Genomic DNA, 14881 nt, shown 5'->3' on the forward strand with positions numbered 1-14881 from the left:
ACGCCGAGACGCCTTTTTTAAATGTTTTTTTCATTTCGTTACCTCCGTCTGTGCGCTTCTTCCGGTTACGGAAGCAGGCCCGGGCTTACGCGGCTGCTGATTGGCTGTTGCAGCTGAGTTGGGGCGGGGAAAGAAAGCTGCACGCCGGGAGGCGGAGGGAGAGGAAGCGGCACGCGCATGCGCTGACTCAGCCTGGCCCGAGGTGCACTGTGGGTAAGACGTCTCCCGGCGACGGCGGATCAATGGCGGCCATCGGGGTCCACCTGGGCAGCAGCTGCGCGTGCGCGGCCGCCTATAAGGTGCGCGGCCGGTTGGGGGGGGGGGCAGGGGAAAATAAATAAATGTAATTTTAATAATAATAATAATTTTCGTTTCCTGGGCGAGGTAGTGCTGTTGAGTGGCTAGAGCGGGGTTTGAGGAGGACGTTGGAGTAGCCAGAAGCCTTTAAATCACAGTTATTGCTGCCGTTGTAACTATCTATTAGATTTGTGTCCTGAATTTGTTTGTGTGAGGGGGACGTTATTGGTTTGTTCTGGTTGAAGGGCAGCATACAAATTGGATTAATCCTAATCACCCTAATCAGGAGAGAGTCCGGGGTCCCCTGTGCTTAAGAGCCCTCCCTGCAAGAGGAGACCACAGCCCTCTGGCCCAAAGCGTTGGGCTCCGTGGAAGCACTTGCCCCCCAGGAGGCAGCGGTGGAGTTAGAAAAGGTTTGACTACAAAAGGGAGGCAGCAAATGCTTCTGAAGAGGTAAAGGTGAAAGACCCCTGGAGGGTTAAGTCCACTCAAAGGCAACTACAGTGGTACCTCTGGTTGCAGACGCTTCAGGTTACACGTTTTCGGGTTGCGCACAGCGCCAAACCCAGAAGTACCAGAACGGGTTACTTCCGGGTTTCAGCACATGTGCAGAAGTTCTAAATTGCGCTTTGCGCATGCACAGAAGCGCCAAATTGTGATGTGCGCAGACGCAGCGCTGCGGGTTGCGGACGTGCCTCCCGCACGGATCACATTCGCAACCCGAGGTTCCACTGTATAGGGTTGTGGCGCTCATCTCGCTTTCAGGCCAAGGGAGCCAGTGTTTGTCTGCAGACAGCTTTCCAGGTCATGTGGCCGGCATGACAAAACCACTTCAGGTGCAATGGAACACCATGACTGAAACTAGAGAGCACGGAAACGCCGTTTACCTTCCTGCGGCAGTGGCACCTATTTATCTACTTGCACTGGTGTGCTTCTGAACGGCTAGGTTGCCAGAAGTTGGACAGAGCAATAGGAGCTCACCCCGTTGCAGGGATTTGAACCACCAACCTTCCGAATGGCAAGCCCAAGAGGTTAAGACCACAGGGCCACCCACACTCATGCTTCTGAATACCAGTTGCTGGAAATGGGGAGAGGGGAGAAAGTGATCATAGAATTGTCAAGTTGGAGGAGACTCAGAGGATCATCTAGTCCAGCCCCTTCAATGCGGGAATCCTTCCCACAGCCGTCCCTGGGTGGACCCAGCCACTAACCTTCTGGTTAGCAGCCAGATGTACTGATCTTAAGCTCATTCATGTCCTGCCCTCTGGTTTCCCACAATCGACATGTGGTGGGCCGCTGTGGGAACAGGATGCTGGGCTAGATGGGACATTGTCCCCCAACCTCACCCCTCCCCTTGGCAGGCAGGTTGGGGTTGACCATCTTGTTAACAACCAGGCAAGGGTTGCCTCCATCCACTGTTTGTCTCGCTGCCTTCCGCCATACCATCCCGATGGGCTCCAGCTGTGTGTTATTTCTTTTACAACTGTGGTGGTTATTCCTTTGAGTCTGCAAGTTGCAGGTCATCTTTCCTGCAATGTGACATCCTTGTTCTGCTGCTTCTGGACTCTGCCATCTCATTCTGTTGCTGAGTGGGTGGACTCATCATAGACCATATTTTTTGGAGAAAAAAATGACTCACTTGGTCATCTGCTTTGTTTTGGCGGAGGCACACTCCATTGTATTTCAAGACAGACAGATGCTGGCAACAGTGGTTCACAGCCTGTGTCACTTCAGTTGTCTCTTCAGTTACAGTGGTGCCTCGCAAGACGAAATTAATTCGTTCCGCAAGTTTTTTCGTCTTGCGAGTTTTTCGTCTTGCGAAGCACGGTTTCCCATAGGAATGCATTAAAAATCAATTAATGCGTTCCTATGGAGACCGCTTGCCAGGCTGGCGGTGCGGAGAAGGGCTTTTCTCCCCACCGCAAGCCTTCAGCACAGGTCCGAGAACAGAGGGGAAGGCGCGCAGCGCTTCTCCTCTGTTCCCGGGACTTGCGGTGGGAGGAGGGTTTTTCCTCCCCACCGCCAACATTCAGAACAGCATTCTGAATGTTGGCGGTGGGGAGGAAAGCCCTCCTCCCACCGCAAGCCTTCAGGACAGGTCCGGGAACAGAGGGGAAGGCGCGCAGCGCTTCTCCTCTGTTCCCGGGACTTGCGGTGGGAGGAGGGTTTTTCCTCCCCACTGCCAACATTCAGAACAGCATTCTGAATGTTGGCGGTAGGGAGGAAAGCCCTCCTCCCACCGCAAGCCTTCGGAGGAGGCTGGCGATGGGGCGGAGAGCTCTCCGCCCCATCGCCAGGCTTCGGAGGAGGTCCGAGGACAGTGGGGAAGACGCGCTGCACTTCCCCGCTGTCCCTGGAGATTTCCCTATGGGCTTTCGTCTTGCGAAGGAAGCCCATAGGGAAATTCGTTTTGCGAAGCGCCTCCAAAACGGAAAACCCTTTCGTCTAGCGGGTTTTTCGTCTTGCGAGGCGTTCGTCTTGCGGGGCACCACTGTATTTTGCATAGAGTTTGTGTGCATCGGGATTGTGATGGGTGTTATTGAGAGCCATGTGTAGAGCATCTCACATAAATAAAAGAAAGCTTATGTGCTTATTGTAAAATGCATTTCCATCAGTTTACTTGAATGACACTTTGCTGGATAAATATATGCATTGGTCTGGTTTGTACATAATGCTAAGCTGTAGTTTCTTATATTATGAAATCACAGTTTAGTAGTATTTGTGAACCCTGCTAGCTTAACTATGGCCAATTTACTGCCAAACTGAAGTAATGATTTGTTGTTGGCTTATGAAGCTTAGTTTGTTTTAATTATGGCTTACATGCGGGTCCAGCACTCTTCGTTAACTATGGTTTGGGGTGGGCCATCAATCTAGAGCAGCTGGAAAACAAATCAACAAACAAAAGGATCCTGTTATACTGTATTATTCCCAGTACATATTGGAATAGAAGCTTCCATTTACAAGAGTTTCCTTTGTACATTATTTGTCTTTATACAAAATTTACCCTGTTCATTCCGTGGTAAGGTAATCGTCAAGAACAGAATCTAGCCTCTGCTGGACAAACAAAATTAAGGGATCCTGTATTAAAAAATGATAGTATTTTCTGGGGTTTCCAAGTGGTAATGACTTACTGTGTTTAATTTCTGTGTCAATGAGCATTATACTTAATCATTCTACTCCATGTGTATGTTGCTTCTTCAGGATGGTCGTGCAGATGTTGTCGCCAATGATGCAGGTGATAGGGTTACACCTGCTGTTGTTGCATTTTCAGAAAACGAAGAGGTAACTTTTTCCCCAGTATAAATTTGAAGAAAAAGTGGTGGTACTTTTGTTGTTTTTTAACAAATCTTTTAAAATTATTTCCAGGTTGTTGGTCTGGCAGCAAAACAAAACAGAGTGAGAAATCTTTCAAATACAGTGGTGAAAGTGAAGCAGATTCTCGGGAGAAGGTGCGGAAAGTAATAGTGAACTTCATTTTGGGATTTAGTGTGGGTTTATCTGACAGAATGGGATTGTTAAACAAAAATGTATAAAAACAGGCATGTAAGTACAAATCTTGTTACCAGGCTTAAATATGCAAGCAGGCTGCTTAAAAGTCTCTTGTAAGCAGTATGTATTTTATTTAACAAAATTTAAAGCGAGTTATTCTGGAATGTAACTTGGTTTTGTTTTGAATTTTTCCCCCCATTATTAAGAATTAAAAAGTCCAAACTCTGATATCATGCTTAAATGCATAAACAAAGCTTTGAACAATTAAAGATTATGGAGGACTTCATTAAACACAATTCTTATGTGCTGAAAATATAAATGTAAATTTTGGGGGGTGTTTTTTTGTTTAAGTACATGTCAATTTCTCTTGTTTTGACAGCTCTGGTGACCCACAAGCTGAGAAGTACATTGCAGAAAGTAAATGTTCAGTAAGTAAGAAGCTACTTCTTGTTTTCCTCCCATTACTACTAGTATTTATAAACTGCTAAACGTTGCACAAATACCATAGTGACATACAACAAGCAGAACCAAATAAAATAGTTCTCAAAAAAAACCCAAACCGCTGTATAAAAGGGCTTTATACAGTAAAAATGAAACCTTAAATTTGTTCCGGTAGCAGATTGACATCCAGTGCAGCTCTCTTAGTACTGGTGTTATATGTTGGTGGAAGGCAAACCCAGCCACAGACTGTGGTCTTCTGACTTGCTGCAGCTTCCAGACCGGAGATGAGGGCAGCCCCACAGTGGTTACATGGCAGCAATTCAGCCTTGAAGTTATGAGTGCAGTCTCAGTTCATTGATTCACTCTAATCCAGCCCAGCAATACGTCCAGACACTGGCCTAGGCAGACCTGATTCTAATGTCACAAAGAAATAGAGTTGGGTGTCAAGCAACAAACTGATGACAATTTGTTTCAGGTTTCCTAATGACAGCACCCAGTGGTGTTATATAATGTTAAATAGCAGGAGACCTGTCTGTTGTGACTGACAGGTCAAGCTTGTAATTAGAGGGAATGATTTCACTTAGTTCTCTAATCCCATTGCCTTTGGGGGAGGCAAGCAACTCCCATTGAGTTCTCTTCCACCCCACCCCCAATTAGCTTAGCACAGGAACCTAGCACAAAAACTACTGAACCATTATATCTGCAATTCAGCAGATTATTTACCGAAGATTACTCTTGTGCCTGCTGGAGGGATACAGTGCAATGCTAGTGGACTCCTCCTCCTTCCCCTCCCCATTTGTTCTAGAGTGTCACCAACCCTTGGGAGCAGACCTTGGATGTTTGTGTAATATTTGCTTTCTAAATCATTTATCAGATGAAAGGAATCTTGCAGAATCTTTTATAACAGATAAGCTGAGAGAGAGTCATATTTGTATGTTCATTTGTAGGTCATTGAAAAGAATGGAAAACTAAACTATGAAATAGATGGCAAACTTGTTTCCCCAGAAGATGTTGCAAAGCTTATATTCAGTAAAATGAAAGGTATGATATTAAAATGTACATTTTTAAACTCTTTCCCCAGAATAAAAAGTGGTACATATACCTATAAATTGAATTTGCTTGTACTCACAATACGATATATTTTTGTATTAGAAACGGCTCAGTCTGCTTTGGGCTCAGATGTTAATGACACTGTGATTACGGTACCTTTTGACTTCGGAGACAAACAGAAGAATGCCCTTGGGTGAGAATACAGTTTTCAGCTTATTTTTATTAAATGTATTTGTGGGAATTTGAGATGTCTGGACAGGAGGCATTTGGACTTGGAAGATCTGGGTTCAACATCTCAGCTCAACCATAAGCACATGGTGCTAACCTGGAGTAGCTCAATTCTCATCTAATTGGACTCTTTCAGTGAAATAGCATCACTTGTTGTAATGGTTTAAGAACTTCCTGCTTAGAGGTTCTGGCACCATGGGGAGAAAACAATATTCAGGTTCCTACCACACGGTAAATGGACTGTTAAAACTACTCAGAAATTGAGTGGCGGGTCTGTGATAACTTTTGGCTCACTTTGTAGCCACATGATAGACAACCACATGAGCTTATAGCTGCCATACGGGTAGTTCCTAAATAGCCATCTTATGGGACATTGTTGTAGGTCAGTCTTCCATGGAAGCTGGTATCTTGAGCAGAGGCCAGATAGTCACAGATTTATGACTACCAAGCACTAGGAGGAACTGAAAACCTTTACCAGCAGTGGCCTCATCTTTCCTGGCCAATTTTCACTCGCCAGGACTAGCATGCATCTTCACTTCCAGTTTGATGCCCCTATTCCTTTCTTCTTGCCATGGTACACATTCTGCATTAGGAGTGGACCATTCAGTGCAGAGCACTGTATAAAATAGGAAAGGGCTCAGACATGCCAGCTGAAGGCTTGCTGCATCATAGAAGCACTCATTTGTGCCTCCACCTGTTCCCAATTCTTGATGCCGCCTGATCACTTTACCCTACTGCATGTCAGGCCTGGTCCTGACTCTCATGCATCCTCCCATTCCTTGTGTTCAGACATTGCTAACTGCATAGTCACCAAGGTCTCCAAAGAGAAACGTGTGCACATTTCCTGTACTGGTTTGAGCTTTTTGAGCTTCAAGTTCAATTTGCATAAACAAACATAGGTAGGCAGCTTATTCTCCTACCACAATGTGCCTATCTGCGCTTAAGTAAAATGTCTCTTGGCATGCTTACTGTATGTCTTGTAGCAGTTTGGCAATGTTTTGTAAGGTGTTTGTGGTGGTGTTGCAGGGACAGGGACCAGCTATACCAAAATAAGGTATTTTGCTGTTTTATGTTGAAAGAAGGCATCAATCTAAAGTGACGTACTAATCTAAATTGTGTCTTTATTGCAGAGAAGCTGCTACTGCAGCTGGGCTTAATGTTCTTCGGTTAATTCATGAACCATCTGCAGCTCTGCTGGCTTATGGAATTGGGCAAGATTCACCTAGTGGAAAAAGGTGATAATTGGTCTTTAAGTAACCATTTCCCCTGTGCAATCCCAAGTATGCTTACACAGATATAAAACTCAACAGGACTTAATCCTAGTTTCAGGATTACAGCCTTGGTTTTAAACAGTAGGCTCTAGGGTTGTGTGGTATGGACCTTTGTGAACTTAATGCTTCCCTGGGCAGAAGGGAATTTTTGATGGTTTCCTTCCCTCTGTAGGTCCTCGTGAAGCTGAAAATCTGCTTTAGAAGGTTGGGGAACCCCCTGGAACAGCATGGGAGGGAGTATTAGGAGCTGCTCTCCTCAGGAATATTCAGTTCATGGAGCAGAATTCTCTGCTGAATCTGAGCCAGAGGGATCCTAGACTGCTGTAAATAAGAAAATCCAAGTCCTTTGCAACATTATTATTTTTTAATTCAGGAGATGCTAAACAAGTGGCAAAGGCAGGAAACCAAAGCAGACTTCATTTCAGGGTGGGCCAGGGCAGTGTGAAGTGCGAGAGCACTAGGAGAACCTCCCTGACCTCGCTTCTGCCCCATGGAGTGCAGCAGTGGCACTGATACCAGGAGGTCATTTTGAGACACAGTTGTCATTGTCCTGAGAATCTGCTATAAAGGCTTTTAGTATTGATGCTAATGAGGCAAGGCATACTGATTTCCTTTTCTTTATTTTGTGTGCATGGAAGCAATGTGCTGGTGTACAAGCTTGGAGGAACATCCCTTTCTATCACGGTTATTGAAGTCAATAGTGGACTTTATCGTGTTATTTCCACGAACACAGATGATAGTATAGGTGGCATTTGTTTCACAGAAGCCTTAGCACAACATTTAGCATCTGAGTTTCAAAGGTAAGTTCTCTAGATCCTAAATAGTATGTGGTGTTTTATAAATGTGTAGTAAGGAATCATTGCTGTTAATTTCACAGTATGGAAAATTGCCAGCACATTTTGTAACAGATTTTTTTGACTGATATACAATACATTTATTTGTGAAAAACATTTCTATCCACCCTCTGGGTGCAAAGATATCACTTGGGGGCCCACAACATATATAACAGGATTTTTAAAACATTCTCTCAAAATGAAAACTTCTGGAAATAAAAATAGTGAGGTTTTTTTAAAAAAAATATACAACTTCTAAAGGTCTACGATGTTGAAATAAGACAAACAGTACATTCACATAATGTTTTGGGGAAAGGTTGTTACTGTAAATTTGACATTGGTTCTTAGTTCAATTTGCAAATAATCCCAATCTTGTAAAGAGCTATTTACCAGGTTGTCTGAGGTGAGTAAGAATTGTCTCCAGGCAACTAGATGGAAGCTTTGCAAACAATGGTTTCCTCCCTTTTTTTTCTTTTCAGGCCACAAATGACTAATGTAACTATGAGAGGGCAAGCAGCCTTGTATTTATTATTATTATTATTAGGGCCAGTGACTTTTGTGGACTTGCAAGGCTGTTAGATCCTTTGTTTCATACTTACATTCTTGAAAGATCCTGATAGATATCACTTACAAGCAGCATGGGAAAGTTGGGGTAGATATAGCCGAAGTTAAGCATTTCCAAGTTTGACCAAACTGCGGGAGGCAGTGGAGGACAGAGGTGCCTGGCGTTCTCTGGTCCATGGGGTCACGAAGAGTCGGACACGACTAAACGACTAAACAACAACAACAAAGCATTTCCCAATTCTGTTGATTTCAACATGAGAGTTAAGCACAACACTAAGATGTCAGAGCCTTAATGTTTGCCTTTGTGCTTCATGAATACTTACTCAAAAGAACCTCCCCTCTTTCAGTTACCATACATCCCCAGCTGTCAAGAGTAGATGCATATAATGTTTATACTTTGAATTTGAAAAACATGATAAATTTCAGGATCCACCCTTCCCCCCCAACTTCTAGGGTAAATGATGGCCAGTATTACTGAGTAGGTTCTCTGTAATGGTTAATAATACTTTTTTTGTAAAACAACAACAACAACCCCGTAGATCTTATAAATATGATGTGAGGGAAAACTCCAGGGCCATGATGAAGCTCATGAACAGTGCTGAAGTGGCAAAGCATTCACTATCGACACTCGGAAGTGCCAACTGCTTCGTTGACTCCCTGTATGATGGGCTGGATTTTGACTGTAATGTGTCTAGGTAAGATCTACTCCTGAATCTCTGCATGTGCAGCATTGTTTTCCATGACATACTTTAAATTTAACTTGCGTGAATTTAGCTTTAGATGCTTGGCAGAAAAATAAAATTAAAAATAGGAGCAGCTTCTGGAGGGGGGCAGATGTTGGCAGTCCTAACTACTGATACACTCAGCTTGGGAGAGCGCAGGGAAAGGGGATGTTGACAATAGGAGATTTTGGCTATATGCACGATCACCAGGATGTAACCCCCACATAAGGTAATGATTGTGATAGTTGGCTACTCTCCATATGGAATGTATTTATAAAAAGGCAACTGTTTTCCTTTTCATGGGCAAGAAAATTATTATTTATTAGATTTCTTACTCTCTCTTCCCCATGAGGTCCCAGGGAGGTGGGTTACAACCATTTAAAATGAAAATATTAAAATTGGTTAAAACATATGGCAGTATATGAAGTTGGGGTAAAGAGGTACATTGAAGGTGCCAGAAGGAATCTCGCAGTTTAAGGGCTGCCACAAATATTCCCCTCTTCTAGCCTCTCACCCCACCCAGGATTTCTTAGGGTAGTGGAACACCTAAGAGGGCCCCGTCCACTGATCTGAACACCCAAGAGGATCTGTAGGGAAGGGGCTGATTTTTCTGGTATCGGGCCTAAGTTATTCAGGGCTTTAAACACCAATGTGAGCATTGGGCTCAGAAGCAAACTGGCAAGCGCGCTCAGCTCTTTTGAAGCTGGCGTTTTGCAAGTTCTAAATGGAAACCCAGCCACTCACTCTTCTGGCTGCTTCATTTTGGAGCAGCTGACGTTTCTGAGCCATCAGAAACTGAGGGCAGCTCCATGTTTAATATTATACTACTGTATTGGGTTTCTCTGCAAACTTTTCCCTGTGGAAGAACAGATATGGATGTGCTTGTTTTTTTAACAACACAGGGCCAGATTTGAACTTATTTGCTCTGCGCTTTTTAACAAATGCCTAGAAGCCATCAAAAAGCTCTTGAAGCAAGTTGGACTTACAGCAGATGATATCAATAAGGTAACAATACAAATAACTTGGTTTATTTTGAAGTCATTCTTGAAATTCTTGTTTTGATGAATATGTAGGAAATACATACATCGTGATATATCAGTATATTGCTATGTTTAGCTGGTGATATATCTGGTTGAAATCCAGGTATCACCCAGCGCTACTCCCTAGCTGCTCCCCTCCTCTCAAGTGCTGCTTCACAGCTTGGTGATATATCTGGTTGAAATCCAGGTATCACCCAGCGCTACTCCCTAGCTGCTCCCCTCCTCTCAAGTGCTGCTTCACAGCTTAATTCCTGAAGCCACTGCTCTCCATTACATCTGAGTGGTTGTGCATCGGGGGTGGGGGACTATAACTTAATGCCAATTAACAAGCCAGGATAATAAGTCTGAACATCTGTTTCCCCCCACTTTCTGTGTGTGTGTGTTTGCAAAGTTTGCATACACAAGTACCCTTTGAAAAGCCTAACCGGTCCATCTTGGCTGTTGTCCTATTAATGCTTTAATTACCTCTAGGTAGTTCTCTGTGGCGGATCTTCTCGAATCCCAAAACTGCAGCAGTTGATCAAAGAACTTTTCCCTAGTGTTGAATTGCTGAACTCTATTCCTCCAGATGAGGTCATTCCCATTGGGGCTGCCATGGAAGCTGGGATCTTGCTAGGAAGAGAAAATACATTTTTAGATGATGAGATACTGCCTATTGAATGTTCTGCCAAAGATATCTTAGTCAAGGTAAGCAAGCAAATTAAATGAATGAATGTCTTTATATCTCTTGCTTAGAATTAGAAAGAGAGCTCCCTCCCTAATCTGTATTAACTATCTTCCACCACTGCTACCTTTGTGGGTTTAGGTTTTAATGTGAAAACTTTCCTGAAAGAGATTTGGGGTCACTTAAGTAGCAATTAAAGTAAATAAGTGAGAGACTGAAACTCGTTATTTCATATTGATGCACAGTTCATATATTTGCCATTCAGAACTCTTTGTTTTTAATTGAAGGACTAAGTATTTGAATAGGATTCCCTAAGATTCCAGAATTGACAGGCCATCTTAACACGCCAACATAAACAGTAAACTTTCATATTTTTAAATTTAATTAGGAGTCTATCAAATGAATCCAATTCATTAAAAAAATTTAATTTGGCCACCTATTTCACCTTCACATCTGATCCATAAATTATTTCAACATAGGATTTGACTAGTAGCATGAATAAATACAGAATCATATTTAAAATCTCTCCTCCTTTTTACTCAAGGGTCACTGTTTCTGCTGTAATGTTTTCCTGTCTGTCGTCGCAGTGCACCTGCTGTAACACATTGTGGTGCCTTAAGATTTGGGGTCCTTTCTGCAGAGTGCTTATGTTGCATATCTCTTTTTTCTTTACATTATATTCTTCATTAAAAAACAAAAAGTACATAATTACATGTGCAGAGAGTAAGATATGACAAAAAAGAAGAAAAAAGAAATAGCTATGTAGAAAACAACAGAACAACAAAATATTATATACATTACAAAAAAAGATTTTTTTTGTAGTTAACCAGACTTTAACTTAATACGGTATTTAGAAAAATTAATTCCAAATATTGTTAAATTTGGCCGTGTTTGCACGCAGTTTGTTTAAGTGTAATGGGTTTGTCCATATCTTCAGGCGTGAAAATAAGCCACTTAAATTTTTCCAGTTCATTAATACCTGTCTTTTTGCCATAATGAGGACACAGGTAGTCCATTCATATTCTCCCTTTGTTAGATTCCATGTGTTTTGGGTATATAATTCAAAAGGATATTTTCCTCTGCAAATTTTGATTATTCCGTACAGTCATGTTGATCATCTCTATTACCTTCTGCCCAAAATTTATCAATATAGGACATTGTACAAACCTGTGTTTTAGAGAAGCTTTATCTCCAGCAGCTCAATGTCTTAGTCCTTTCATAAACGAGCGCAATGGAGTCCTAATTATTATTTTTTCTGTATGAGACTGAATTTGAGGTCCAGAGGCACGCTTGTTTCCCATTGTTTGGTCAGTAATCTTCAGTTCTTTATACCATTATTCATTTATAAGGAAATGGGTGTGTGTTGTTACATAAGAGTTACTGTATTTTTCGCTCTATAACACGCACCTGACCATAACACGCACATAGTTTTTAGAGGAGGAAAACAAGAAAAAAATATTCTAAACGAAACAGTGGATGTATGATTTTTGTGGTTCATGCTGTGGCCACAGACGTGATCTGACGGTGAGTTTCGGGTAGACCAATGCAAAAATCCTGAGAATCCACATGGATCCATGCTTTGTAACCACGTTTTTGCGCCATTGCAGCCCCATGAAACAGTGGGTGTGGGTGTGTTTTTTGGTGCAGGCTGTAGCCATGGATATGCTATGTGATCTGATGGTGAACTTGGGGTGACGCAGTGCAAAAATCCTGAGGATCCATGCTTTGTAACCACGTTTTAAGTGGGGAGGGAAGGAAAAGCATTCAAGGGACAAGGAACACGCGTGGGGTATGTGGAGAAGGATGCTGCTAATGATGCAGGAGAGGGGTTTAAGGGGAGAAGGAGCTCGCGTGGGGTGTGTGGAAAAGGAGCTTTTCGGCGAGCTGAGGGGGGAGGGAAAGAGCACTGTTGCTTTAAAGGAGCCAACCGGACAGCAGCCACTTACAGCAGTGTGAGCAGCTCCTTTCCTCTCCCGCTTTGCTCCTTCTCTCCCTCTTTGCTGCTTTACACAGCTAATGGCCCAAGTCCTGCTCAGCGGATCAGCTGAGACGCTGCGAGAATCGTAATTTCCCCCTCTCCCTCATCCCGTGCCCTCCTGTCCCCAGCAGCCTTTTAAAAAACTTTTTTACTGGTTTTCACTGCGCTCGTGGCTCAGAGCCCTCCTGTGCCCTGCCGTCCCTCTGCAGCCTCGTTGCTCCGTTCAGAGAGCGCACGGGATAACATGGAATAGGCATACAATTCATCCTTCTTGTCTATTGATTGCTCTAAGTTTAATATACCCAACTTCATCTCTCTTATTTCTTAGGCAATGGATCAGTCAGGGGCTGATAAATTTGTGGTGGTCTTCCCATCAGGAACCCCTTTGCCAGCTCGAAGACAGCATACTCTACAAGCCCCAGGAAGCAACTCCTCTGTCTGTCTAGAATTATACGAGTCTCTGGAAAAGATCCCCATAAAAGAGGACAACAGATTTGCACAGGTGAAGAAATATCAATAGAAAATAACGCTTGTTTTCCCCCCGTGTTTACTCAAAAGCATACTTCAGTGTCACAAATCTTATTTGTATGTTCATTAGGCATTTGAAGCTTTTGCCTCTTAAATTCCTTACCTTATAAAATGTTGTAAACACATCCACGGTATTTTTAGAGCAGGGTGGGTGCACAAAAAACATTTTTTAAAAAAACATTTAAAGCAGATAAAAACTATCAAGTAACTTGGTTAATCTGAATTAAAATTGTAAACAATATAGGGACTGCAAGTTGCTCACCTGTGTTGAAATACATGCTAATTCATTACTCCCTTTAGCCTTACAAACTGATTCACTAGTTTTTTCAGAGCGTGCTTTGTCTGCCTTAGAAAAACATTTTTCTGAAATTACATTGAAACTTTGTAGCTCAATATTTTATATTTTAGCTTTTGTATATGGCAATGTAGAGGAAATGGTTTAAATCAAAGTGCTTTTGATTTAATTTGCTTTTAATTTTGATTTTGATCTCACTTGCATTTCTTTGGTTTTGACAGTTAAAATTGCTAAAATAGATAAGATGCAGATGACAAAGGATCTTAATGTTTTGTTTTGTTTTAAGCAGATTGTCCTCCAGGATTTAGATATAAAGGAAGGTGGTCTGCATGATATTCTAACTGTTCTCACAATGAAAAGGTACTGAAAACCAAAATACTACAACTTTGGTTCAGCATATCAAGTACATGTGAAATGTCCATCTTTCAGAACTTGGGTTTTTCTGTTGTAGCTTTTTGGTAGTATCTACTTTTCAAGGTGGGGCGCAGGTGGCGCTGTGGGTTAAACCACAGAGCCTAGGACTTGCCAATCAGGTGGTTTGCAGTTTGAATCCCCGTGACGGGGTGAGCTCCTGTTGCTCGGTCCCAGCTCCTGCCAACCTAGCAGTTTGAAAGCATGTCAAAGTGCAAGTAGATAAATAGGTACCACTCCAGTGGGAAGGTAAATGGCATCTCCGTGCGCTGCTCTGGTTCGCCAGAAGCGGCTTAGTCATGCTGGCCACTTGACTCTGAAGCTGTACACCGGCTCCCTTGGCCAATAAAGCAAGATGAGCCCAGAGTCATTCGCGACTGGACCTAATGGTCAGGGGTCCCTTTACCTTACTTTTCAAGGTACTGCAGAAATCCCACTTATCAGGTGTTGATGTATTGGGGAGAACTGTGGATCAAGTAAACTTCTGGAATATCAGGGGTGCTTTTTCTTTCCCAGATCAGTGGGCAAGCGTTCTTTGAACTGTGGGGTGCTCTGGTTAACATTCCCTTCTGCTGCCCCTTTCCTTTTCAGTTAAGAGAGGGATGGGGATGTTGCTGGATCACACCTCTCTTCTTTCCTGAGTGCTGGCCACGCTCCCCGTGGCGAGTGAATGCTGGGAATCCAACAGCTGGAAAGCCACAGGTTCCCCACAAATGAGAGCATTTTTTCTGGGTGATGGGGCTCCCCACACCTGTCAGCTGAATCAAAGAATTCCACGGAGGAATGATGGGGACATCCAACGTGGGAGCTTAGTTTTTGAGACCTATTCATCCCCTCTCAGGGTGCAATTAGTCTCCAGATGTTCACACTATAAAAATCTCTCTTTTCTTAGGGATGGATCACTGCACGTTTCCTGTACAGATCAAGATACCGGAAAATGTGAAGCCATTACTGTAGAAGTGGCATCGTAGTCTTAATTTAGAAGGTCCTTTTTTTTATTGTTACCTAAAACCGGGTTCTAAGTGAGTGATGCCATGTGTACAATACAATAAATACAATACAATGAAAAT

At 42.9% G+C, this 14881-nt stretch overlaps 1 protein-coding gene across 1 annotated transcript; it reads left to right on the forward strand.

Moving 5' to 3' along the window:
• The first annotated feature begins 146 nt into the window (after positions 1-146).
• On the forward strand, positions 147-14880 carry HSPA14 (heat shock protein family A (Hsp70) member 14). Its single transcript, XM_081927759.1, has 14 exons — positions 147-299; positions 3499-3579; positions 3664-3746; positions 4166-4214; positions 5175-5268; positions 5380-5470; positions 6636-6740; positions 7415-7576; positions 8713-8868; positions 9798-9900; positions 10407-10622; positions 12906-13079; positions 13690-13760; positions 14704-14880. The coding sequence occupies exons 1-14, from the start codon at positions 243-245 to the stop codon at positions 14780-14782; spliced, it is 1521 nt and encodes a 506-aa protein (XP_081783885.1). The 5' UTR covers positions 147-242; the 3' UTR covers positions 14783-14880.
• Position 14881: the final 1 nt, after the last annotated feature.

Source organism: Podarcis melisellensis (assembly GCF_964234715.1).
Source record: "Podarcis melisellensis genome assembly, chromosome: 10".
In the NCBI taxonomy this organism is placed as follows: domain Eukaryota; kingdom Metazoa; phylum Chordata; class Lepidosauria; order Squamata; family Lacertidae; genus Podarcis; species Podarcis melisellensis.

Excerpts from the sequence above, each read along its gene's own strand:
- HSPA14 (XM_081927759.1), top strand. The coding sequence starts at position 243 with ATGGCGGCCATCGGGGTCCACCTGGGCAGCAGCTGCGCGTGCGCGGCC. Across the intron at positions 3,747-4,165 it reads AAGCAGATTCTCGGGAGAAG|CTCTGGTGACCCACAAGCTG; the intron begins GTGCGGAAAGTA and ends TTGTTTTGACAG. Across the intron at positions 9,901-10,406 it reads CAGCAGATGATATCAATAAG|GTAGTTCTCTGTGGCGGATC; the intron begins GTAACAATACAA and ends AATTACCTCTAG.